Source organism: Lepidochelys kempii, chromosome 6, assembly GCF_965140265.1.
Source record: "Lepidochelys kempii isolate rLepKem1 chromosome 6, rLepKem1.hap2, whole genome shotgun sequence".
Taxonomy (NCBI): domain Eukaryota; kingdom Metazoa; phylum Chordata; order Testudines; family Cheloniidae; genus Lepidochelys; species Lepidochelys kempii.
In genome coordinates, this window is record NC_133261.1 from 85,344,143 (window position 1) to 85,369,431 (window position 25,289).

General features: G+C 38.7%; 1 protein-coding gene across 3 annotated transcripts in view; it reads left to right on the top strand.

Annotated features, from left to right (window-relative positions):
* AKAP6 (A-kinase anchoring protein 6) overlaps positions 1-25,289 on the top strand; it is a 405,063-nt gene that overhangs the window by 290,532 nt on the left and 89,242 nt on the right. For all 3 annotated transcript variants that reach the window (XM_073348987.1, XM_073348985.1, XM_073348986.1), the window contains exons 8-9: positions 3,962-4,110; positions 14,774-14,894. In XM_073348987.1, coding sequence (XP_073205088.1) covers positions 3,962-4,110; positions 14,774-14,894 — 270 coding nt within the window. The remainder of the gene's footprint in view (positions 1-3,961; positions 4,111-14,773; positions 14,895-25,289) is intronic.

Here is a 25,289-nt window from a genome sequence, read left to right on the forward strand (position 1 = left end):
GAATTTTTTCTCCCATGGGCCAACTGGCAGAGGACCAGGGAGTTTTTTGGCTTTCGCACAGCACCTTCAAGCCACAGTGGGTTAAGTAGGAACATGCTTAGTACCTAACTGAGGTACTTGGTTAGAGCTGTTTATTCATTGCAACTTGCCATCTGTTTCCAGTGTGGTTAAGAGAATAAAATGAACAGTTCCCAGAGGTAAAAGACCTGCGACATTGCTGATGAGCCTTGGGCTCATGGTGTAGGGTGAGACCATGCTATAGGGTGGCCTTCCTGGGCTGAGATTAGATTTTGTAGCTTTCTTGGACCAAGATCAGACCCTGTGGCCCTTGCAGGCCGAGGGTCCCGCTCTGCTGCAATCCTCTACCCACTCATGGCGGGGTGGGGGTGCTAAGACTCAGAGAGAGCTGAGCCCTGGAGGGGTAAACTGAGGATTACGGTTGTCAAGAGTCCCTTATTATTGAAATACTATGTTGGCAACGGGTTATATGGGTTATATGGTAAGGAGCCTTGTAACTCCTGCACTGGAACCAATTAAATGTCTGGAATAGGCAAGTATCAGTGATGGGCAGGGAACGCCGTTCCTGTGTTAAAAGTTTAACAACATTTTCAGCCTTCCACTTAATTCCATGCGTCTGTCCTCATTTTGTCATTGTGTCCACATCAGTTGACATTTTGTACAGAATGTATTAGTACGCTCAAAATGTACAACTAAGAGAGGCTGTGTTACCTCTGTGTGTGTGTCTAACTTAGCTGTGTAGGAAAAAGTATACTGAAGGTGTAGGATGACTTGAGGGAGGACACTTTTGAACACTGTAAGCTGCAAAGCAATCAAGGGCGCCTGCAGTGCATTTTGTAAGGTGTGCAAGGGCCAATCCAAGAACTCTTAACAATTGCCTTCTCAGCTATGCAGCTTCTAAGATTGGAGTCTCCACATGCTAATGCCATATTTTTGCAAGTTAGCAGAACTTCAAAGCTGTGTAGCAAGTAGCTGCTTCTTTTTGTGTCCCCCCCCCCCCATCTTTTTTTCTCTTAAGAGCTACAGAAAACTCTGTGGGAAAAATGTTACATGTGTGTATCTAAAATTTAAGGAAAATTTGTATGGCTATATTATATCATTTGAGAACTAGCATGTGTTCATATCATTAAAGACTCTCTCTTAATACATATGCAGAAGGTACCAGCTTTCAGGTTGCATGGAAAAATTTAATCATGGGCATTTCCTGACTTTTTTGAGTGCTTAATGTAGTTTTTTTGTATGGGTAATTTTTTTTTAATTTGTGAAAACAAGAAAAATAATTATTCTGCTAAATTAAAAATGCATCTTAATTTGCAATTCCATCCTCAAAGCGAGCAAAATTGTTTTCTTTAAACTTTCCAAAAGAATTCACCTCTAGGCTGAAAACAATCATGGGAAATTTTATTTCATAAGGTAATTGTTTTGGAAAGTTATCAGCCACTCACAATAGGGGTTTAGAATGAAAGTGCCACCTCAACCATAACTAAAATAAAAACAGCTAATGAATAAGTGCTTTCTGGCAAGAATAAATGAAAACTGCAATGCCTGATGTGGACAGTGAAGAATACATAAAGGCATCAAAGTGAGTAAACATCAAATGAAAGATTATCCATGTGGGTGAGGAATCCACTCCAGAAAGAGACTGAACCTGGAACCTCAGTAACCCACAGAAGGAAACTATTTGTTAAGCTAAAGGGAACTCTGCTTTCTCTGTTAGTGGTAGTCTTTTCTGAGATCCATAAACAGCAGTCTGTTCCACGGATTCCTTTTTCTTCAGGGGTCTCATCAAACTGCTGACCAGTCCCAACCTAGTTTATCTGATAAAACCAGATGAGATTAGGTATATTCAACCAGAATATTTTGATAATTTCACATACTCAGGTACTGCCTTTTCATTGGTAACTATACGTAACTTCCATAATTAATTAATCTTAGATTGTCTTTATACTTGTACAGTATATCTACTATCTTGTTATTTGAGTTTTAGATTGTTTTAAAATGTATAAATGGATACACAGATGACAAGTTGTTAAATTGAAGAGTGCTCTTGTGACAAGAAATGGGTGTTGAGCAGTGTTCAGCCTGCATATGAGATCGAAGTTCTTTAGAGGATATATACAGCACACTATAAACTTGCTCAATGATACTAAACAAAAATCACTTAAGGACCGAAAGATTGTCAGAATCAAGTCAACCCTCTTCAAAAAAGATTGTACATCTGTGAACACTTGGACTACAGCACTTTAGTGCATGATGAAATCAGTAAGGAAAGTTATGTATTGTGCATACCGTTTATACATATTAATTAGTTTTTTAAATAAATTTCTTTCATAATCAGATTTCTTCAAAGAAGGCAAAATGGACAGTCCACATTCAGGACTACATACTCTTCAAATATAATGCTTTAAAATAAAGCTTTATGTTTTACTTATTTGAGCACTGAAAAGCACTGGAAGTTTTTTTATGCTCCAGCTATTCAGATGATGGATGAATGGATTTTCTTAAGATTGTCCCAAAAAATCATATCTGGGTTAAATCCAAACATTAGAAGTTTCACTACAAGCAGTGATTTTTGGAGAAAAGCTATAAGCAACTGAAAAAGGAAGTTAAAATCTAAATGGCATTTCAAAATTAGCTATAATACGACTTGGTAGAAAATACATCAATGCTAAAACAAGTTATAAACAAGTTTCACATAATCCAGGTAACCACAAGATTATATAAGTGTCCAAAACTTCTTTCAAGCATATGTTGCTGGCACTCTTCTATTTTTTCTTCCCAGTCCAAACATGGCCCATAATATGCATCCTCATTCTGGGCTTTGGAAATTTTCCCTTTTTTAGCACTTTTATCTTGGCACTTTTTCTCTACATCACAAATGGCTGTTATCATAGATAGAAGGCACTGTTATCCTCTGAGCAGAGAGCAAACACTTCTCTTTCACTGCTGTTTGGAGTGTGAAAATCATTTCCAAACCAAGGTTTCCTCCATGCTAGTGCATTCATCTTGCTGCCCTACCAAGTGATTGACTCAGCATGCTATTACTAATAGGAATATGGAATTAAGTTACAAAGAGGTGACGTTTTTGAAGCTTATCAGAATTTGTTATGTCTGTGTTTTTATTTTAGTGCACCCTTACCAAAGGAAAACAACAGCATATTGGCCCCAAAGGGCTTTTGAACTTATCTTTCCCTCTGTTCTTCTCCCTGCTACCCAGGGGCAAACACAGCAAAAAACAAACTTTATTCCCATGTCATCTGGTGCTCTGACTTCCACAATTCAACTGATCACCACAGCTGCAATAAATAAAACGTCTGTTCAAAAAGTTTTGATGCCAAAAATTATTCAACATTCTTTTGGCTAGGCACATAGACTGTTGGAAAACAGCACATCTAACTTATTGCCTCTTCCTTGCAATCAAGATTTCTAAGTAATCACTGGAAACTAGGTAGGGGAAAATAGAATGTGAACAATGCCAATCCCTTTGTTTTAATTTACAATTATTAATTTAACAAAACAATGGAAGTATAATTAAATCTGAAGCATCGTCAACTTGTTAGCAAGAGATGAAGATGAGCTTCTGAAATGTGCAAGAAGCTTTATTTTATATATTTATCTGGATTTTTTCAGAATGTGATATTTGTAATATCTCTTGCTTGCTCACACACATACAGGCATTTTTATTTAGCAGCTTGCTGGATATACATCTCATGGGACATAAGGGCCATTCTTTGATAAGAACTTAAATGGTCCAGTTGTAACACTAGATAATATACTGTACTATGATCTGAATTATAGGACCAGCCTTATTAAGGAAGAAAGAAATTATGGTGTGATTATTCCTCTTGGTTAAATTGTTTGGTATAGTCCAAAAGTAGTCATTTTAAATGTATTCCTTCGGAATGAAAACAAAACGTGTTTTCCTCTTTTTTTCTTTCTCTAGGCTGAGGTTCAGCTATGCTATCTGGAAGCACAAAGAGATGCTGTTGAACAGATGTCCTTAAAGCTGTATAGTGAACAGTACAACAGTAGTAGCAAGCGAAAGGAAGAGTTTGCTGATATGTCAAAAGTTCACACAGTGGGAAGTAATGGGTAGGAAACTATTCTTTTTGTTGTTTTATTCTCTCTGATCTGTGCTTTTTTACATGGTCTTCTTTCTTACTGCTATGCTAGCCAGGATTTTTCCTCCTTAACCAAGAGACCAGGTAACATGCTATGTATATTTATTGTCCTATTAATTAATGCAAAAATTAATGAGTTCTGAATAATTTAATCTCCATGAATTGCTTCGCTCCTAGAGCTACCTAAGTTTTTTGAATAGCAGCCCATTATCTACATGAGAAATTTTGCGTACCCTTAAACTTCAGCCTTTACTAAGCCTGTTATGTCATGCTTTATTTCTCTTTATTTCTTAATTTCTTCTGATGCTTTCATATTTCCTACTATGTTTTTTCCAAAGACTTCCATGACATGTCAGTATCTTTTTATAACAAACTTCCTTAGAGACCATTTTACTAGATCCTTGGTAGGTGAATGGGAAGCCTTTCATTTCTGGTTTAAATATGGCCCAGTTCAGTACTGACTGAAAGCTATAAGTACTAGAACTGGATAGGAAATATTTGATTGAACATTGTTTCATCCAAAATTGCTGATTAGTAAAACCAGAACTTTTAGTGAAAATATAGCTGTTTTGACAGGAAGGTTTCTCAGATCCAGAATGGAATTTTTGGTCAAAATGATACCAAGCAAGTATCCAGAATAGTTTGGTGATTAGGGCCCTGTGAGGTTCAATTCCCTGCCTTTCCACATCCTGGGTGAGTTCCCTAACCACTGGAATGTCAGGGCAGTTGTTCTGACTCTGGGACAATCAATATTTACAAAAAGAAAAGGAGTACTTGTGGCACCTTAGAGACTAACCTATTTATTTGAGCATGAGCTTTCGTGAGCCGTATGGAGTAGAAATCTATCAACTGCATGAAAAAACTTGTACAGATACAGACAGACATCATCTTCCTTTCCAAATGCAAACAGATGGACATCATACCAAAAGGACTGAAGGTAAAAAATCCATTACAATCTACATACCACACAGACTATGCTGACAGCTTGTGCCACACGCTCTCAAAGAAACTGCGGAATCACCTGATCAACATCCTCTACAGCAAACAGGGAAAGATTAAGAATGAGCTCTCAAAAATGGATACTCTCATAAAAAACCAACCTTCCACACAAACTTCCTCGTGGCTGGATTTTACTAAAACTAGACAAGCAATTTACAACGCACACTTTGCTTCTCTACAAAAGAAAAAGGACACTAAACTTTCTAAACTACTACATGCTACAAGGGGCCACAGCGATGGTTCCCTCAACCCACCCAGCAATATTGTTAACTTATCCAACTATACTCTCAGCCCAGCCGAAGCAGCTGTCCTATCTCGGTGCCTCTCCTTCTGCCCCTCCACCCCCACGAACATGATACAGTTCTGTGGTGACCTAGAATCCTATTTTCGACGTCTCCGACTCAAGGAATATTTCCAAAATACCTCTGAACAACATACTAATCCACAGATGCCTCCCTACCAACACTACAAAAAGAAGGATTCTAGGTGGACTCCTCCTGAAGGTCGAAACAGCAGACTGGACTTCTACATAGAATGCTTCCGCCAACATGCACGGGCTGAAATTGTGGAAAAGCAGCATCACTTGCCCCATAACCTCAGCCGTGCGGAACACAATGCCATCCACAGCCTCAGAAACAACTCTGACATCATAATCAAAAAGGCTGACAAAGGAGGTGCTGTTGTCATCATGAATAGGTAGGAATATGAACAAGAGGCTGCTCGGCAGCTCTCTAACACCACTTTCTACAAGCCATTACCCTATGATCCCACTGAGAGTTACCAAAAGCAACTACAGCATTTGCTCAAGAAACTTCCTGAAAAAGCACAAGATCAAATCCGCACAGACACACCCCTGGAATCCCGACCTGGGATATTCTATCTACTACCCAAGATCCATAAACCTGGAAATCCTGGGCGCCCCATCATCTCAGGCATTGGCACCCTGACAGCAGGATTGTCTGGCTATGTAGACTCCCTCCTCAGGCCCTACGCTACCAGCACTCCCAGCTACCTTCGAGACACCACTGACTTCCTGAGGAAACTTCAATCCATCGGCGATCTTCCTGATAACACCATCCTGGCCACTATGGATGTAGAAGACCTCTACACCAACATTCCACGCAGAGATGGACTACAAGCCGTCAAGAACACTATCCCCGATAATGTCACGGCTAACCTGGTGGCTGAACTTTGTGACTTTGTCCTTACCCATAACTATTTTACATTTGGGGACAATGTATACCTTCAGATCAGCGGCACTGCTATGGGTACCCGCATGGCCCCACGGTATGTCAACACTTTTATGGCTGATTTAGAACAACGCTTCCTCAGCTCTCGTCCCCTAAAGCCCCTACTCTACTTGCGCTATATTGATGACATCTTCATCATCTGGACCCATGGAAAAGAAACCCTTGAGGAATTCCACCATGATTTTAACAATTTCCATCCTACCATCAACCTCAGCCTGGTCCAGTCCACACAAGAGATCCACTTCCTGGACACTACAGTGCTAATAAACAATGGTCACATAAACACCACCCTATACCGGAAACCTACTGACCGCTATTCCTACCTACATGCCTCCAGCTTTCACCCTGACCACACCACACGATCCATCGTCCATAGCCAAGCTCTACGGTACAACCGCATTTGCTCCAACCCCTCAGACAGAGACAAACACCTACAAGACCTCTATCAAGCTTTCTTACAACTACAATACCCACCTGTGGAAGTGAAGAAACAGATTGATAGAGCCAGAAGAGTTCCCAGAAGTCACCTACTACAGGACAGGCCTAACAAAGAAAATAACAGAACGCCACTAGCCGTCACCTTCAGCCCCCAACTAAAACCCCTCCAGCGCATTATTAAGGATCTACAACCTATCCTGAAGGATGACCCAACACTCTCACAAATCTTGGGAGACAGGCCAGTCTTTGCCTACAGACAGCCCCGCAACCTGAAGCAAATACTCACCAACAACCACATACCACACAACAGAACCACTAGCCCAGGAACCTATCCTTGCAACAAAGCCCGTTGCCAACTGTGCCCACATATCTATTCAGGGGACACCATCACAGGGCCTAATAACATCAGCCACACTATCAGAGGCTCGTTCACCTGCACATCCACCAATGTGATATATGCCATCATGTGCCAGCAATGCCCCTCTGCCATTTACATTGGTCAAACTGGACGGTCTCTACGTAAAAGAATAAATGGACACAAATCAGATGTCAAGAATTATAACATTCATAAACCAGTCGGAGAACACTTCAATCTCTCTGGTCACGCAATCACCGACATGAAGGTCACTATCTTACAACAAAAAAACTTCAAATCCAGACTCCAGCGAGAAACTGCTGAATTGGAATTCATTTGCAAATTGGATACTATTAATTTAGGCTTAAATAGAGACTGGGAGTGGCTAAGTCATTATGCAAGGTAGCCTATTTCCCCTTGCTTTTTCCTACCCCCCTTCCCCAGACGTTCTGGTTAAACTTGGATTTAAACTTCGAGAGTGGTCAGCTTGGATGAGCTATTGCCAGCAGGAGAGTGAGTTTATGTGTGTGTGTGTTCCCCTGGCGGGGGGGGGTGTGAGAAAGCCTGGATCTGTGCTGGAAATGACCCACCTTGATTACCATGCACATTGTAGGGAGAGTGGTCACTTTGGATGAGCTATTACCAGCAGGAGAGTGAGTTTGTGTGTGTATGGGGGTGGGGGGGGTGAGAAAACCTGGATCTATGCTGGAAATGGCCCACCTTGATTATCATGCACATTGTAGGGAGAGTGGTCACTTTGGATAAGCTGTTACCAGCAGGAGATTGAGTTTGTGTGTGTGATTTTTGGAGAGGGGTGAGGGGGTGAGAGAACCTGGATTTGTGCAGGAAATGGCCCACCTTGATTATCATACACATTGTGAAGAGAGTGGTCACTTTGGATGGGCTATTACCAGCAGGAGAGTGAGTTTGTGTGTGTGGGGGGGGGGGGCAGAGGGTGAGAAAACCTGGATTTGTGCTGGAAATGGCCCAACTTAATGATCACTTTAGATAAGCTATTACCAGCAGGAGAGTGAGTTTGTGTGTGTATGGGGGTGGGGGGGGTGAGAAAACCTGGATTTGAGCTGGAAATGGCCCACCTTGATTATCATGCACATTGTAGGGAGAGTGGTCACTTTTGATAAGCTATTACCAGCAGGAGAGTGAGTTTGTGTGTGTGGTTTTTTGGAGGGGGGTGAGGGAGTGAGAGAACCTGGATTTGTGCTGGAAATGACCCACCTTGATTATCATACACATTGTGAAGAGAGTGGTCACTTTGGATGGGCTATTACCAGCAGGAGAGTGAGTTTGGGGAGGGGGGGCGGAGGGTGAGAAAACCTGGATTTGTGGTGGAAATGGCCCAACTTGATGATCACTTTAGATCAGCAGGACAGTGGGGTGGGAGGAGGTATTGTTTCATGGTCTCTGTGTGTATATAATGTCTACTGCAGTTTCCACGGTATGCATCCGATGAAGTGAGCTGTAGCTCACGAAAGCTCATGCTCAAATAAATTGGTTAGTCTCTAAGGTGCCACAAGTCCTCCTTTTCTTTTTGCAAAGACATACTAACACGGCTGTTACTCTGAAACCAATCAATATTTAGTTATTTATACAAACTAGAACAGCGCCAACAGGAAAGATTGGGAGAGACCACCCTGAATTAGGCACATGAAGGATTTGAACTTGGGTTTCCCTTTTCCCAGTTGGCTGCACTGACCAGCAGACTATTCTACTACAGGCACACACTGTGTCTCTCCTTTTGGTTTTTCATGAAAATTCAAAAGGTCTCAGTTTCATCCCAAATGGTATCTATTTGGGAAAACTATTTCCCAACCAGCTCTAATAATTACTTTAACTGTTGTCTGTTGAGATTTCTGTGTCTAATGAGTTTGTCATCTGTCTGATTCCATGCCAATAATCTCTTCTCCAGCAGTTCCCACTGTAGATATATCTTCCACATTTACAAAGTTTGCATCGTCACTCATTCCTACTATAGACAGTCCCCCTTGAACAGGCTCCATAAGGACTTGTTTCAAACTTCCACTGATGCCAATGGAAAAATGCCCTAGCTCTATCCCCATGATCTGAATATTTCCCTCCCCTGTAGTGATGTCTAGATCCATAGCTGATCTACCTACTGCAAACACTCTGGCCACAATCCATGGTGCATAGCTTTGTCAGGGCTAACTTTCAAAGGGTGATGCAACATGTCTCTAATTTATGGGCATTCCTATGGTGCTCCTAAACGTAGTACCTTATCATAGTATCAATGGCAAGCACTGCACATGTAAAAGACAAAATTGTACATATAAATGACAGCATTTTAGATGTTTAACCTCTTGCTTAACATCCATAAGTCAGCTATTTAGCAATTAAGATTGGAATTTTCAAAGGGGCCCACAGAACAAAGGGCGCCAGTCTTCATTGACTTCCATATCAATGGGCTGTGGAGTGTCTAACTCTTTCAGGCCCCTTTGAAAATCTAACCCATGAGGTCTGCCCACATTCGATTGCAACTACAAGATTAGGAGCTGTTTTTTAATATTTGGCCCTCAGTGCGCACATATCCAAATTTTGTGCTTGCTATTGATACTATGATAAGGTACCATGTCGAGGAGTAACATGGGAATGCCCATATATTGGAGACTTGATGCATGGCCTTTGGAGCCTGTTCAGGGGAGAATGCCTACAGTGGGAACAAGGTAAGAATGAGGACTTGGTGAATGGGGGAGATATATCTACAGTGGGAATAGATTAGAAGTGATTAGGTGCAGGGAAGAGATGGTTAAAGTGGAACCAATAAGGTAGTATCTGCAAATTGGAAAGTCTCTGAGGGTGGAATACAAGGGATTGGGGAATGTCTGCAGAACAGGGATAGTTACAATGAAAATGAGGAGGGATCAGTTAATGTCTGCATAGGAATGGCTATGGAGGGAATGAAAGAGAAACGAATGGGGATCTGCTGCAGAAGAACAATGGCCACCGTGAGTGTGGGAAGAGTTCAAGAGGAGTAGTAGGGACCAGCTGCAAAATGTTGATACTTACATGGGTTCAGATTCTGAACGCCCTCAGAGTTGGTGGCATGATATCAGAGTTTTAGTTCGGACTCATGTTTACCGTGTTCAGCAAACTATTGCACATGTCTCAGGACCATTTCTTGCAGCCCTTTGGCAGTAATCATTAGACGGTAGTTAGGACTGCAGGATCAGGCTTTGAGTGCATTGACTGAACATTATGGAATGCTCCAGATATGCACAGAATTTAAAGCAATGTTATTTTTTAAAGCTGTTATGGTCAGAAATTTGATTTCTTCTATAATATTTCAATTGCATGCTTATGGAAAGGAGATCCAACAGATGACTCAAAACTCGAAAGAATTTTTTATCTGGTTGGATTTTTTTTTTTTTGGCAGGCATACTACTATGCTTACAGTACTTCTAAATGCCATGTGAGCTATGCCATCAAAGAAATAATACAATCTGGAGGTATGTGTTAAACATGAAAAAAATGGCTGATGGAAATAGCTCCACATTCTTTTTTATTTATTAATGGCACAGACAAGCTGGTTTTCTCATAAGAAAGGTGCTCATGAATTTTCATTCAAAATAATAAATTGATGTCCATACTTTAAGAAATATGTTTAGGGTTCAAGGGATAAGCCATGCAATTCTGCATATCTTATTTCCTGTTTACCAAGCTAAAATATACCTTAATGTCATTACAAACACTGTGTTGCTAACATGACTTTAGTCTATTAACCATAAAACTATGTTGAGGAAGTTTTAGTTATTTGTTTTTTAACACTCCTTGTTGCATTCCTCTTGGAAACCTTTGGGTACCTTTTATTGGATGAATATTTTGGACCAGAAACACTTGCTCTACATTTTTTAAAGTAATCAGTGGACTTGGTTAATGCACCAAAATCAAGTCATTTTTGTAATTCCTGCATCTAACAGATATACAGTATTTCAGAAGCTGAGCTTCTCTTGATTCTGCCTCAGGCAAATGTGAAAAATTACCTGCTGCACATAGAAAAAATGGATTCTGAATATAAAAGGAATATTCAACCTAACAGAAACGTTGACAGCTATATTTTAATCTTAACCTGTCACAAAACCTAAATTTGTCCTATTTTGTTAAATTCTGTTATCTTATACATTTTTATCAAATTAATAATAGCTTATACATTTTTTAAAAATTGAATATGTTTAAAAGCAATGTTTTTTTTAACAATTCATAGTTACGTCAAACCATATTTTTGACAATTCAAAACCAGACTTCATAATAATTAAACATAGGTTTGCATAGCAAAATTTAGACCTTGGTCCAGATCTGGAATTTGAAGCCCCCAGTGTGCGAGACATGTTTGGATTAGAATTTTAATTCTGCTCATTAAATTAAAATTCTGATCCATTTATGGGTTTTGATTCTGAAATATCCACGCCATACCTACTCTGCCAAATGAGTGGAGTGTTTGGATCCAGATTTTGGTTCAACCCATCACTAATTCTTGGGCTAGTTTCTCAGCTGATGAAAACTGAGAAGACCTTGGAAGCCAGTAGAGCCATATCAATTTACACCAGCTGAAAATCTGGCCCCTTGCCTGATAAATTATACATCTTTAATAATCCGCATTCTACCCTGTCATTTTTTATGAGCTGGGATAATTTTTTGAGGAGACATAGTGTCAAAAAATTGAATATTGAAGATACAGAATGGTTAGGCTCTCTGAGGTTTAGGTAAGGATTCTATTTCACTGCATTCTGAATACCATGGACTTTATTCATGAAGATTATAGTTTTATATTAGTGTGACGGGCTGCCCCACCCCCTTTCTGGATGCCACCTGATGTACTGGGGTACCACTGAGCCCACCTACTCCACCAGTCTGGGTTCCCTTACACTATCCTGCTGAGCCAGGCCTTCAAGCTTCTCCCACATTCATACAGGTAGGGACACACCCAGCTGCAGAAAGACACAGACACTGAAATCAGCACTGTATGGGAAGGCTTCAACTAAGGAATTGCCCAGCACTCAAGTGCACACCCCCTCTAGAGTGTAAACCCAAAATTGTATCGTCTTGTGCTGCACAGAGAACTGTACAACATAAACTCATGATAGTCGCTCCCTCCCTCAATGTGGAGGAAGATATACACAGCTTTTTGCCTCCACCCCGGTTATGAATTCCACGGTTGTGGTTTTAGAGAAAACAAAAACACGTTTGTTAACTACAAAAGATAGATTTTAAGTGATTAAAAGGGATAGCAAACAGATCTAAGCAGATTACCCAGCAAATAAAACAAAAATGCAATATAAGCTTAGATACTAAAGAAACTGGTTACAAATAGTAATTTCTCACCCTAAATGTTGTTTTAGGCAGATTGCAGAGTCTCTTGAAGGCAAACTGCTCTTGCTTGCAGCTTAAAACTCCAGGTATTTCTTTCACAGGCCAGACACCTTCCCAGCCTGGGCTCAGTCCTTCTCCCCCACTTTGTCTTTGTTTCTTTGATGTTTCCAGCAGTTATTCTGGGCAGGGATTCAGTAAAGAACCAACCCTGATTATGTCCCTCACCTGCCTTAAATAGGCTTTACATATGGCAGGAATCCCTTTTTTCCCCCAGGGTGGTTCCTCCCCGCTCAGTGGAAAAATACTGGTATTTTATCATGGAGTCCAGTACCAGGTGACTTAATCACATGACCCTGCAGTGTCAAAACAGTCATGAATCAGAGGTTGTTTGTAGCATCCCAGGAAAGCATTCTCAGGAAGGTGGGAGATTAGCATGTTCTCCCTAATAGTCCATTGACTGGTCCCCAGCTAGCCAGCCAGATTGATTGCATTCCCTGTGGTGGGCATTCCCCAGGTGCAAACACTTCTGTAAAGTACAGAAGTACAGTGTAGTACAGACGTATAGTCAATATTCCTAACTTTAGATACCAAAATGATACATGCATACAAATAGGATAATCATATTCAGCAAATCATAACCTTTCCATTGAGATCTCACATGCCTTATCTTGTACAAAACATATCATAGTTATGCTGTAATCATATTATAACAATATTTCTATGAAGAATATGGGGTGTTGTGTCACAATAAGCTTAAAAATAAAGGTCCATCAAACACCTTATGAGAGGTTACAAATGCCCTCAAATTCTAATGAAACTATTGTTCTTCAACCACAATAACTTGATTGTTCATGCCTGCTCTTCTTTATAATAGCACCATTGCTTACCTTTCCAAGACAGGAACTATAACCTCATAAATTATTAAGAGTATGCTAAATGTAGTGGTTTGATTTAAAGAGATAATGCAGAATCAACACTTGTGCATTACACAATACTTTCTTAGTTGTCTTGGTGGAAGTAATATTACAGAGGACTAAATGCTTCCTCCGCCCTTCCTTCCTTCCTCTCAAAAGAGGGTGTTTCACAACACATTACTATGTCTACATACATTCAAAATCACCTTAGATATGGTACACTCATTAATGGTAATTCAAACTACAGTAGCGTATACGACTGTATTTTTGGTATTATTATTTCTCTTGTTCCTTTGTTGCAGGAATTCTCACTTTATAACATTAATGAAAAAAATGTAAAAAACTAGATAAAGTTTTTAAATATCTGAAAAAATTAGCCTTGGTAAGCAATATTAAATTCAGGGGCAGGAACACACATGGTCATATACTAATTTGACCTACAATGATGTTTTTTTCTTCATTTCTATTAATAAGCTTTTCGTCAGTTACAGATTGACAAGTCTTGAGGATTCCTTTTAAGGGGTATTTTTTTGACAATTTTGCAGTTTTTCCATGTATACCTTCTTTCTCATATCACAGTGTTTTAGAAGAATCTATGCTTTACTTACTCACTAGGTTTTCAATAGAGAATCACATTAATCCTTTTAAGCTCCTTATTCTAATGATTTATTTTGTTGAAAACCATAGTGATCCTCCTTTGAATTTTAATGATTGCTGGCTATTCAAAGATTCATTGTTTTGACTTCCTGTCCTTACCTTTGTTTCTTACATGTCTGTAGGGAACACCTGTCTAATACTGTATCTGGCCTTAGTTCTCACTGGCTCACCATATTCACTCAAGCCTATCCTAAAGCGTTAAGTTGAAATGCTAGCTATTCATCCATGAAAATAAATGTAGGATATATATTTGCAGAGATAGGCAGATAGACAGCAGAAGGATGGCTAAATGGATTGAGTCATTTTTCTGTGAAAGTAATATTTTTGGTATGAATAATAGTATATCATGATCATTGTAGAGAAGCTTGTTAAATATAATGTTAGCACTTTAAAAACCATTAGGCAACATTATCTAAGGGTTTTTTATTTCTACATTTTTGCAGCAAGTACAGTATGCTTACAGTTGTCAGAATCTAGCATCACTTGCCAAATTTAGGTCATGTCACTGGTTTAAATTGGATTTCAATTTTCATTTGCGTCCACTCTCTATAAATACAGACTGTCTCTTTAGAAATATAACTTGGAATATCATGAGTTTTCAAGAATATATTATTCTAATACACGATTTTAACAACTAGACTGTATTTATGCATAATACATTTTGTTCCTTATCTACAGCCTTTTGGACTTTGATTCAGAATACCAGGAGCTCTGGGATTGGCTGATTGACATGGAATCTATAGTGATGGACAGCCATGACCTGATGATGTCAGAGGAGCAGCAGCAGCATCTTTACAAGGTTAGAGCTACCGTTACTGCCTTTACCTAGCTATAGAAGATCTGATTAGCTTGACAAGTCTTTCTCTCACAGGATATCGCTACGTTCATTGTATGTATCATGGTGTCTATTAGAATTCCCTTCCCTGTCCCCAACCTCATTTCCATCCCCTGTGCACTGACAGGCTGCACCGACATCATAATTGCAAGAAAGTTCCCTTTATCACATTCTATTTGGTGTAATTCTATAGAAGGACAAAGATTTGTCTTCAAGATGAATAGAAATAAATGAAACTGCATTAATAAATAGACTGAAACAAAATGAAGAAAAAATGAAATGGTTACATTTAACAAAATGTGTTTTGATTGGAGCTTTTAGATGGATTTTTATCCACTTTTCAGACCTCTTCAGGGAAGAGAGAAGTTTGTTTTGATTTTGGTTTACTGCTGCTGGGATACAGGACTCTTCCAATTTAATTTTTATATGTTATACATAAAGCAGACATTGTCATGTTAAGTCAATACACTTGCTTGTGATTTAAGCAAAATGATTTTGAACTCGCATATTGATTGGGGGCCTTTTGTCAAATAAATATATACTGTTTCCCTTTTTTGCCATTGCTGTCTTAGTCCAGATTTTTTTTTATCAGTTCTTCTTTTTAATGGATAATTTTAATAGTCCCCCAAAATATAGATTTCATCTTAAAACTGTTTCAGGCTTGACTCAGTGTCTGAGAAACTGTATTCAAGGGGCATGATGGGTGTTGGGGAAAGGAGGGGGAGGTTTTCCACAGAAATATCAGGCTGCAGTAAATCTTCCTCATTTAGGCAATTTTTATTGGAGTAATTCTGACAGTTGTCATCCTTGAATTGCTTTGAGCATATGGCGTATTTCAAAGAGCAGATTGTGAATCATAAAAGATAAAATTAATAACTAACTATAGAATCAGCAATAGTATAATGACAAGAAACAACTACCCTCTAGCTTTTTTTTTTATTTCTTATAGAATAAATGGTACATTCAAGGTCAAATAGAAGTTGTTTTCTTTCTTCTATGGTTACATGATTTGATAATTTATTAAATATAATTTATATTTTCTTGCTTTGAATTTATAATTTGTAGATGCTCTTCATGCATTATATTCTATCTAAGGTTGGTCCTTTTATTTGAAAGGACCTAAACAGAGAATTATGAAATAGGTTATAAAATACCTTCACATGCAGAAAATATTGTTTGAGCTCTAACGTATTAAAAGTCACAAGTAAGTTAAGTTTAATGGCCTCACTTTCTCTCTTTGTCAGTCATTTGTTAATATTAAAAGAAAACTAAATACATAATTTCACAAACACATAATTTCTAGATAGGCTCAGAGTTTCCTAGATTTTAAGGCCAAAAGGTTTCAGAGTAACAGCCGTGTTAGTCTGTATTCGCAAAAAGAAAAGGAGTACTTGTGGCACCTTAGAAACTAACCAATTTATTTGAGCATAAGCTTTCGTGAGCTACAGCTTACTTCATCGGATACAAACTGTGGAAAATACAGAAGACGTTTTTATACACACAAACCATGAAAAAATAGGTGTTTATCACTACAAAAGGTTTTCTCTCCCCTCACCCTACTCTCCTGCTGGTAATAGCTTATCTAAAGTGATCATTCTCCTTACAATATGTATGATAATCAAGGTGGGCCATTTCCAGCACAAATCCAGGGTTTAACAAGAACGTCTGAGGAACGGGGGATGGGGGAATAAACAAGGGGAAATAGGTTACTTTTTATAATGACTCAACCATTCCCAGTCTCTGTTCAAGCCTAAGTTAATTGTATCCAATTTGCAAATTAATTCCAATTCAGCAGTCTCTCGTTGGAGTCTGTTTTCGAAGTTTTTTGTTGAAGGGTAGTCACTTTGAGATCAGAAATCGAGTGACCAGAGAGATTGAAGTGTTCTCCGACTGGTTATTGAATGTTATAATTCTTGACATCTGATTTGTGTCCATTTATTCTTTTACGTAGAGACTATCCAGTTTGACCAATGTACATGGCAGAGGGGCATTGCTGGCACATGATAGCATATATCACATTGGTGGATGTGCAGGTGAACGAGCCTTTGATAGTGTGGCTGATGTTACTCAAATAAATTGGTTAGTCTCTAAGGTGCCACAAGTACTCCTTTTCTTAAGGCCAAAAGGGACCATCTGTTCTGACTTCCTGTATATGACATGCCCTTAAATTCTATACATTTACCCCTTTATTGAGCCCAGTAACTTGTGTTTGGCTGACGCATATTTGCCAGAACGGCATCCAGTCTTGATCTGAAGATATCAAGATATGGAGAATCCACACTTTCCCTTGTTTGTTTGTTCCATTTGCTAATCACCCTCACTGTTAAAAATGTGAGGATTAGAATAAATAGTGTGTTACAAGTCAGGATTGAAATGCTTAGGCACTGTATATTCATACAGGGCAATTTCCAAAGTGCTTTGCTCTATGCCTTAATGTAGCCATTATTTTCAGTTTTACATTCAAGAATTCAAAAGATTCAAATATTTTTTTTAAAAAACAACAAAAATGGGCTGGAATCACAAGAAGCACCCTGCGCCACTATTCTATGCACCCTTTAGAAATGTTTTTTATCTTGATGTATTCAAAATGCAGTCATAAAGGTATAAATGGTAATGTATATAATGGGAGATAGTGGTTAGTGGGGTAATGGGAGGGATAAAAGAGGACAGGGACTTACTCAGAGGTTTGCAGTGCAGTATGGTGACAAAAATGGCCAACACAACGTTAGGCCGCACATACAAAAATATTTTATCACAGAAAGGGAGATAATATTCCCTGGATTTAATGGAGCCCTGAGTTATGCTGGCTTCTTCTGGTACAATGCTCCTGGGATTCGAAAGTTCAGACAGAGGAGAGCTGTCAAGTCTATAGCTCCCACATACCTGCAAGGCCTACAGTAAATGAGCACAGGTTCCAGACGGGGTTCAGCACTTTCTCTCTGAAGTCTCCACAGGTGCTTGCAGAGCCCCAGCATACAGAATATATTATTCTAGTACACTTACAGTTCTTCCACTGCAAAACCATAAACGGTGTGGGTGCCCACACACTGCTTGGCAAAAGGACAGAATAGGTGAATGAACAGGGCTTTTTTATCTCTAATTTCTATGATTTTAGTAACCAGGATACATCATGCCCCTAACAACACTCAGCATTTATATTTCTAAAACCCAGCATAGCTAACCTACCCTACAGTCAATAACGAAATGCTCTTAATTGTGACACTCTACCTATTTGAAAGATCTGACTCAGAGTCGTTGGTGGTCTGCCTAGCAGTCACAACCATGTGGTATCAACACTGTCTATATTTTATACTAAACATGGGAGTAATTCTACTCTGTGGGGGGAAGAAAATCTGAAAAGAAATGCAGGCAGCTGAGTAATCAAAACTGTTGAATGACGGAGGATGTTATGAAAACATAGGCCTTATTTTAGGTATTCTTTATCAACTGCAGCTTCAAATATGAACATGTTAATTGCACTTTCTGCTTTTTGGTGGATTCTCCTAAACCCTCAGATCCCCTCCTCCCAGCTATTGAGCTGACAAGTAATTGTACCTCTGAGCCAGCTCAGCAAGCCTTCTCTGCCAGTGAACCTGCTGTGGTATCACTATTACCAACAGTAATCATTGCCCCTAAGGAGTCTATGAATGGAAAGGAGGTGTGATAAAACAGGTAAATCAGGAGGGGAAAGCATGCATTAAAGCAGTATAACATAATATATAAATGCTAAAATTGCATGTGGGAAAATAAAATGCATTTTCCCAGGTTTAGACTCTTTCCCCAGTACTATATTTTCAGATTTCATATAAATTTAAGCCAATTCCTTCTGCTTAATTTTGCATTTAAATATACGAGGAGGCTCTCAGTTCTTATTAGAAATTCTGTTTGCCCTTCTTTAAATATATTTTATTTTTTCTATAAATATAAACAAGAGTGCATAGTGCAGCTGGTATTTTTTTTAAACTCTAAGTATGTATGATATACACTAACAGTATTGTTGGTTCTCCTTCATTTTATTTTCCTATGTTTGAGCACAACTTTTAAAGAGAATTATTCTTCCTCCTGCAGCCCTCTCCCAGGGATATAAGAGACAATTCACTCAATTTTCATTTTCAATTTTTAAAAAGTAACAACCATGATTTTGAAATTTGACTAATATATGTTACAGATGCAAACACAGAATGAGTGGTTTACAGCTTGCTAGTCTATAATTGAAATTAACTTATAAGGAACATCTTTGTATATAGCGCTCACGTTGACTTCAGGTGGATTTGCATGCAGAAGGTTTGCAGAATCAGGCCCACAGAGTTTAAACTCTGCTAATGAATCGTTCAGTGGGACCTCGAGTATGGATTTTATCTCTATACCTTGAATGTTCAAAAATGAAGCAAATCAGTGTTTATTAGAGCTCTGGAGATTAGAAATGAATGTACGAGACACAAAGTTAATGATAATTCCTACATTTCCCCCAGAAGATTAATTGTAAAACTTAATTGTGTGTTTGATTAAAACACCATTTAAATAAGTAAGATATGATTGTTAAAATTGTTAGCATGTAGAGAATAAAATTAAATAAACATTGTTAAAAACTCAAAATAAAAACACCAGGATGTCCTTTAATATTTGGATGTATGATTACAAAACTATTTAAGATGCTTGAAATACATACTGCATAAGCAATCTCTTGAATTATCAAGTGTTCAGGAAAGATGAACTCTATAGTGAATAGAAAAAAATTGGTACAGCAGTTGGAAAGATTTAGAAGAAAATCTGTCAATGTGGCTTTTGAACAGGTTAAATACTGAAGTATCCTATCAAAGGGAAGAAGTTCACTCTCTTAAATAACATTAAAATGCACATCAAGTGTTATGGACCTCTAAAGAAAAACTGAAAAAACCTTTCCAGCAGTTTTTGTTTCCCTAATGGAAGCTGCGGTTCTTCTGAAGGTGCAGTTCATTTTCTCCTCTGGGTGTGCTGCTGCTCCATTGTGCTATTCACTCTAGCTCTGTGTGCTGTGGCCCTGAGTGGTTCAAACAAACCGTGGTGAAAGTTTCCCTCATTTGCATCACTTCTAGACAGCCCTGTCCTACTCTTTGCTGACAGGAAATCACTGTCTTTGTCACCTTTTTTCAGTGATCTCCTTTTGGCAGAGATTGGCCATGTGACCAGGATTAATCACAACAACAGTTCTGGCTCAGAACTCAATGACATGTTTTCCTCAGCACTTCAATAACAGTGGAGAGGAGTCAGTAGGAAATGACTACATTAATTTCAGAGTGAAAAGATAATTAACACTTAAGGACTAATGCTACAACCTATGGAGTTATTATTCAAATTAAACCTAATTTATTGTAAACTTGCACACAAAAAAATCAACCCTCCCTCCTTAATGCAACTGTTACAAATAAACTTAGAGTAGTCCTGGATTTAAAAAGAACAAACGATATTTCAAATAGTAACATGAATAAACTAAAACTTAAAATATTTGAAACCAGAGGCTGAAGTATGTAAAGTGCTTACTTAGATGATATGAATAGGATACTGGCAAACAAAAGCAGCAGTGTGCTCCTAGAATGCTGTGCTTAAAGGAGTTTCCTTGGCAACAGAAATGCAGTTCCAAAAGTAGACAGAACTTTCCTCAGAAAACATACTATTAATAACAACCTTCCGGAACAACTTGGAACAATTTGACTACTTGGCAATAATAATGCCAAGTGTTCTGCGAATTAATCTAACACATAACAGTTATATGTTTCTCTTGCCCATAATTCTCCTGAATCTCAGGCCTGAGTTCTGTTCACTTTGAGGATATAAATGTGAGAAGCAGTTCTAAATGTTACTAAAGAGAAAGAAAGCTGAAATACCAGTAGCCTGCAAGGATCAATTAACGTGCTCTGTATCTTTTTAACTTGTAAAACAGAGTAGCTCAACTGGATTACTTTATTCCATTTAAAACAAGGACTATATACCTACTGAAGTCACACTGTAGTTGTCTTTATTTCAACCAAATTACTGCGGTAAAAAAAAATATATTACAAGGTAAACTGCCTGAAAAGTATTATATTTGGAATATATCCTGTGGAGACTGATCCTAGAGCCAAATTCTGCAAGATGCTGAGAGCTTCCTGTTAGTCTAGTAATCTATCTTCTTATATGAGACCACTAACAGTCAGTAGGAGTTGAGAGTACTCACCAGTTCTCAGGAAGCTCTCAGCATGTTGCAAGATTAGACCCTTTCTGGACAGAAACTATAAATGTGCTATGCATGCAGTATTTTTAAATACGTCATCATTTCTATGTCAGCCAAGAGAATAAACTAATTTCAAATCTGCCTTGCCAATAGGAATCAGTAGAATTCTTCTAAAGGCCATAAGCTTACTAGACAGGAAAGGTAGAGTACTACCTTGACCTTTTCTGAATCCTTGGATCTAAAGGTTAAAAGTAATCAATATATCTCGTTGTGCAGCTTGGTAATAAGTAATAACCATCATGTTAAAATCTAAATGATTGCAGATAGCACTTAAGTATGTTGACCCATTTGGGAGCCTTTTTAATTGCAATAAGGATAGTCATTATAGTTTGCTAATAAACTTTTAGGCTAAATTGCAAGAAGTGCAGCCTTTAGCTTTTTGAAATATGACTTTTACTTTAATGCTGATAAAAATTGAGTGTTCCAAGGTGAAAGCTTTGATTTTTATCTGTAGAAATTTATATGTTCCTTTCTCATGTCTGTTCAAAATTACAGAAAGATTATACTGTTAAATAATACCAATAAGGATATTGTTCACTTGCAGTAGTTAATTGTATCACTGTTCAGTGCTCTTACATTATATCCATAGGTATATGAAAAGATACATGACTTAATAAAAATAACCGGACCAGTTTTGTAACATGCTCTTAATATGTCATTATGCCAGAGAGCATGACTGAAATTCAGTAAGTGAAGCTTTTTAGAGACTAAGAATTTAGTATGACTCTTTCTACACAAGGAAACTGAACTGTGTTTCACAATAGGTATCAAAAATGACTGCCCAACTGAAGCTGTCCTGAAAATAGTTGTCCCACTGTGATAGGAGGGTCAACTGAGTTCAATACCTGTTGTAGCAAAGCATCCTAGACACTTATAGCACTGTGCTGAACTTGGTTGACACTCTCCACACCAGCGTTTTCATTTTCAACACCACAGGAAAAATGATTGGGGAAAGCCGACTTTGACACCTAGTGTAAAAATAGTTCATTTTTTTAATGAAGACAAGGCCTATATTTTAACACTATTCTATGATTAAGGCTAAGATTTAGTCATGAGTATTTTTAGTAAAAGTAAAAGGGCAGGTCACGGACAGTAAACAAAAATTCACAGTCTATGACATGTCCATGACTTGTACTATATACACCTGACTAAATTTTGGGTGCTCTGGAGGGGGGATTCCGGGGGCGCTGCAGGTGCTCTGTGGCGGCTCGGGGGTGGGAATACGCAGCCTGGGGGAGCAGTGGCATGTGACCTGGAACTGCCACTTGTGCTCCGGGGAGGAAGGGAGTTGTGGCCCAAGACCATCGCTGCTGCTCCAGTGGGGAGGGTGCGCGGTGGCCCGAGACTGCCCTAGAAGCAGCTGCTGCGGCTGGCCTGGAGGCCATTCGAGCAGCTCAGGCAGCCTCCAAGCCAGTCGCACCAGCCGCTGCAGAAGTCACGGGGGTCCCAGAAAGTCACGGAATCCGTCACTTCCATGACCTCCATGACAGACTTGCAGCCTTATCTATGATTAAAGTGCTCAGCATCTATGGCAAATTTTATATTTTAACTTATAAAGTAGCAGGAAGAATTATTACTGGCAAAAAGTCTTATTTAAAGTAGATAAATGTTTGGCCTTAATGTTCCAGTAATTACAACAGCAAAACATTGTGATTCTCTAGACGCGGTAATCAAAGTAAGGCTAAAGTATGGATGCAAAAGGAAGAATACTATATTCCTGTCTGCTTCCATTTTGAATGCATAAACATGTTTCTGGAAGCAGTAAAGCAGTGTAGGAATTCTTTTGGGGCCACCCCCCAGTTATTTCAAAAGAATCCTGGGTACATCTCATGAGAGTAAAAGAGTTTCTTCTCACATTCAACCCAGCATGCTTTTGAAAATGAATTCCAAAATGGACGAAGGCCATATTTATTGATCTTGTAGGCACATTTTATGCTTAAAGAAAATAATGTTAATAAGACGACCCTGATTTTCAGGTCCAGCCAAAGTTCTCTTTGTACAAAACCTGAGGCGAGGAACGACAAAGTTGGTTTAGGCCACTTCCAAATTTCCTGTATTCTGGGGCTGTCCAGGAGCCAAACAATTTAGAGAAGCCTCAAGGCTGGTCTAAACTGCACTCAAATGCCCACAGCCCTTGGCGTCATTGATGCAGCTAAGAATAGCCAGTGTACACCAGCACTCCAGCCTCACTCCTGTGCTGGGAATCTTCAAGGGGGGGACAGTGGAGGGCCATTCCACTGGTGGTCTGATCCAGCCACTTAAATCGCCTCTATGCCCCTAAGCATGTACTGGAGATACATTATACTCTAAAGATTTATATACTATAATTATTTTTGCAAAGCCATACAGAAGTTTATTCCAACAAATCCTCAGTCCATTCTATGAAGGCCTCCAATGTCTAATGTGTTGTGCACTCAAAAGAAGTTACTGTAGTTTCCTAATTTTCAGACACTTCACACCAAATTTAGACTAGCTGTAAAAGAGTGCAAGTCCATGAAGTCAAGTTCATGAAGTTACTCCCACTTATACTAGGCCAGGGCTTTGTGTTTATCGTTAGATTTAAAATATGCACATTCCAGGATTTTAGGGAGATTTTCAGAAAGCAGGGTATGATTTAGTTGTTCAACTTTAAAAAAATCAGTGGAAGTCACCTAACAAAAATCCCCACAAAATGCTTAAAAATATTTACTCTCATGTGAAATTCACTCATAAAAATTCTAATAGAATAATGCCAATGCCTGAGAGATCAGCTCATTACAGTAAAGAAATTCCAGAGTCAAAGCTGATTTCTCCATCTTTCATTCAGGCCTCTGTTCAACCCTTGCATTGTAAAATCAAACATTTCTTTTGAGATCTCTTTATATAATAGAGCAAAGTAGGGTGAGTTAAGAGTAGAGTGGTAGTTTTAACGTTGAACGTTGAACTTTGGTTGGTTGGTTGGTTTGCTTGTTTGCTTGTTTGTTGGAGAGGATGGTTGGATAGAGAAAATATTTAGACATATTTTGAGCACAAAAAGGCCATATGGCCCAATATTCCTTACCTTCTTTGATGAATCTTGAACCCACCTTTCCTGCTTTTTCACCTTATGCTGTCTAATTCCCTCATTTTCCAGAAATAAATCTAGATATCCCAAACTCATTTTACTTACTACTTTAATTGCATTCCTCCTAGTATCTTGTTCCATATCCATAATATAATGTGTGAACTTCCTCTTTCTGAACTCCTTATTTACTCCTAGAATAATCTCCTGTTATTGTTTTATGCCGTAGCCATCATATTCCTCAAACAGGTTTTGTGCAGTGCTTTATATTTAAAAAAGGATTTTAATAGTTTTTTTAAAGCAAACAAACAAACAAAATACCTCTTCATGAAGTTGTGCTCGATTAAGACAAATTCTTTGGACCTTAATTCACTCATGATGCCAGTACATTTAATACATGCCCATACAAATATGTTCAAAAATCCTTATTGCATGCCAAGTTTCAATTTAGAGCAAATGTGTATGGCCAAGTTATAATGGCCTGAAAAGTTCCTTAGACAGACCAGGAATTTGAGTTCCTTAGACAGACCAGGCATTTGTGTCTGACGTTACAGAAACAGCAGTTATTTTATGCCATAAAAAAATCACTACAGTGCTGTGTGCTAACTTCTCCGTCTGAACATTTCATTTCATTTACTACTAATTGTAGTAATAACTGTAGCAGGGCGCCTGGAAATCTGGGGCACATCAATGTCAACTTCTGTGATGAGTGAGAGGCAGACACAGTTGGGGATTTTAAGGTTTTGTGCTGATATTTTACCCTTACAAAATCCACAGCTAGCTGCAGAATTCCCAAGATTCTGAACACATTCTATCATGTGTGTGTCCTAAGATTTGCAGCCAGCTAATATGTGAAAAACTCCTATTTCATTGCTTGCAATCTCAGATGGAAGTTTGCATATGACCTATTCACTGTCAATAACAAAATTTAGTCTAGTGATCATCGGTTATGTGTTTGACCATTTGGCTCTGTTTTCTTATGATGGTCTAAACCAGGGGTGGCCAACCTGTGGCTCCGGGGCCACATGCAGCTCTTCAGAAGTTAATATGCAGCTCCTTGTATAGGCAC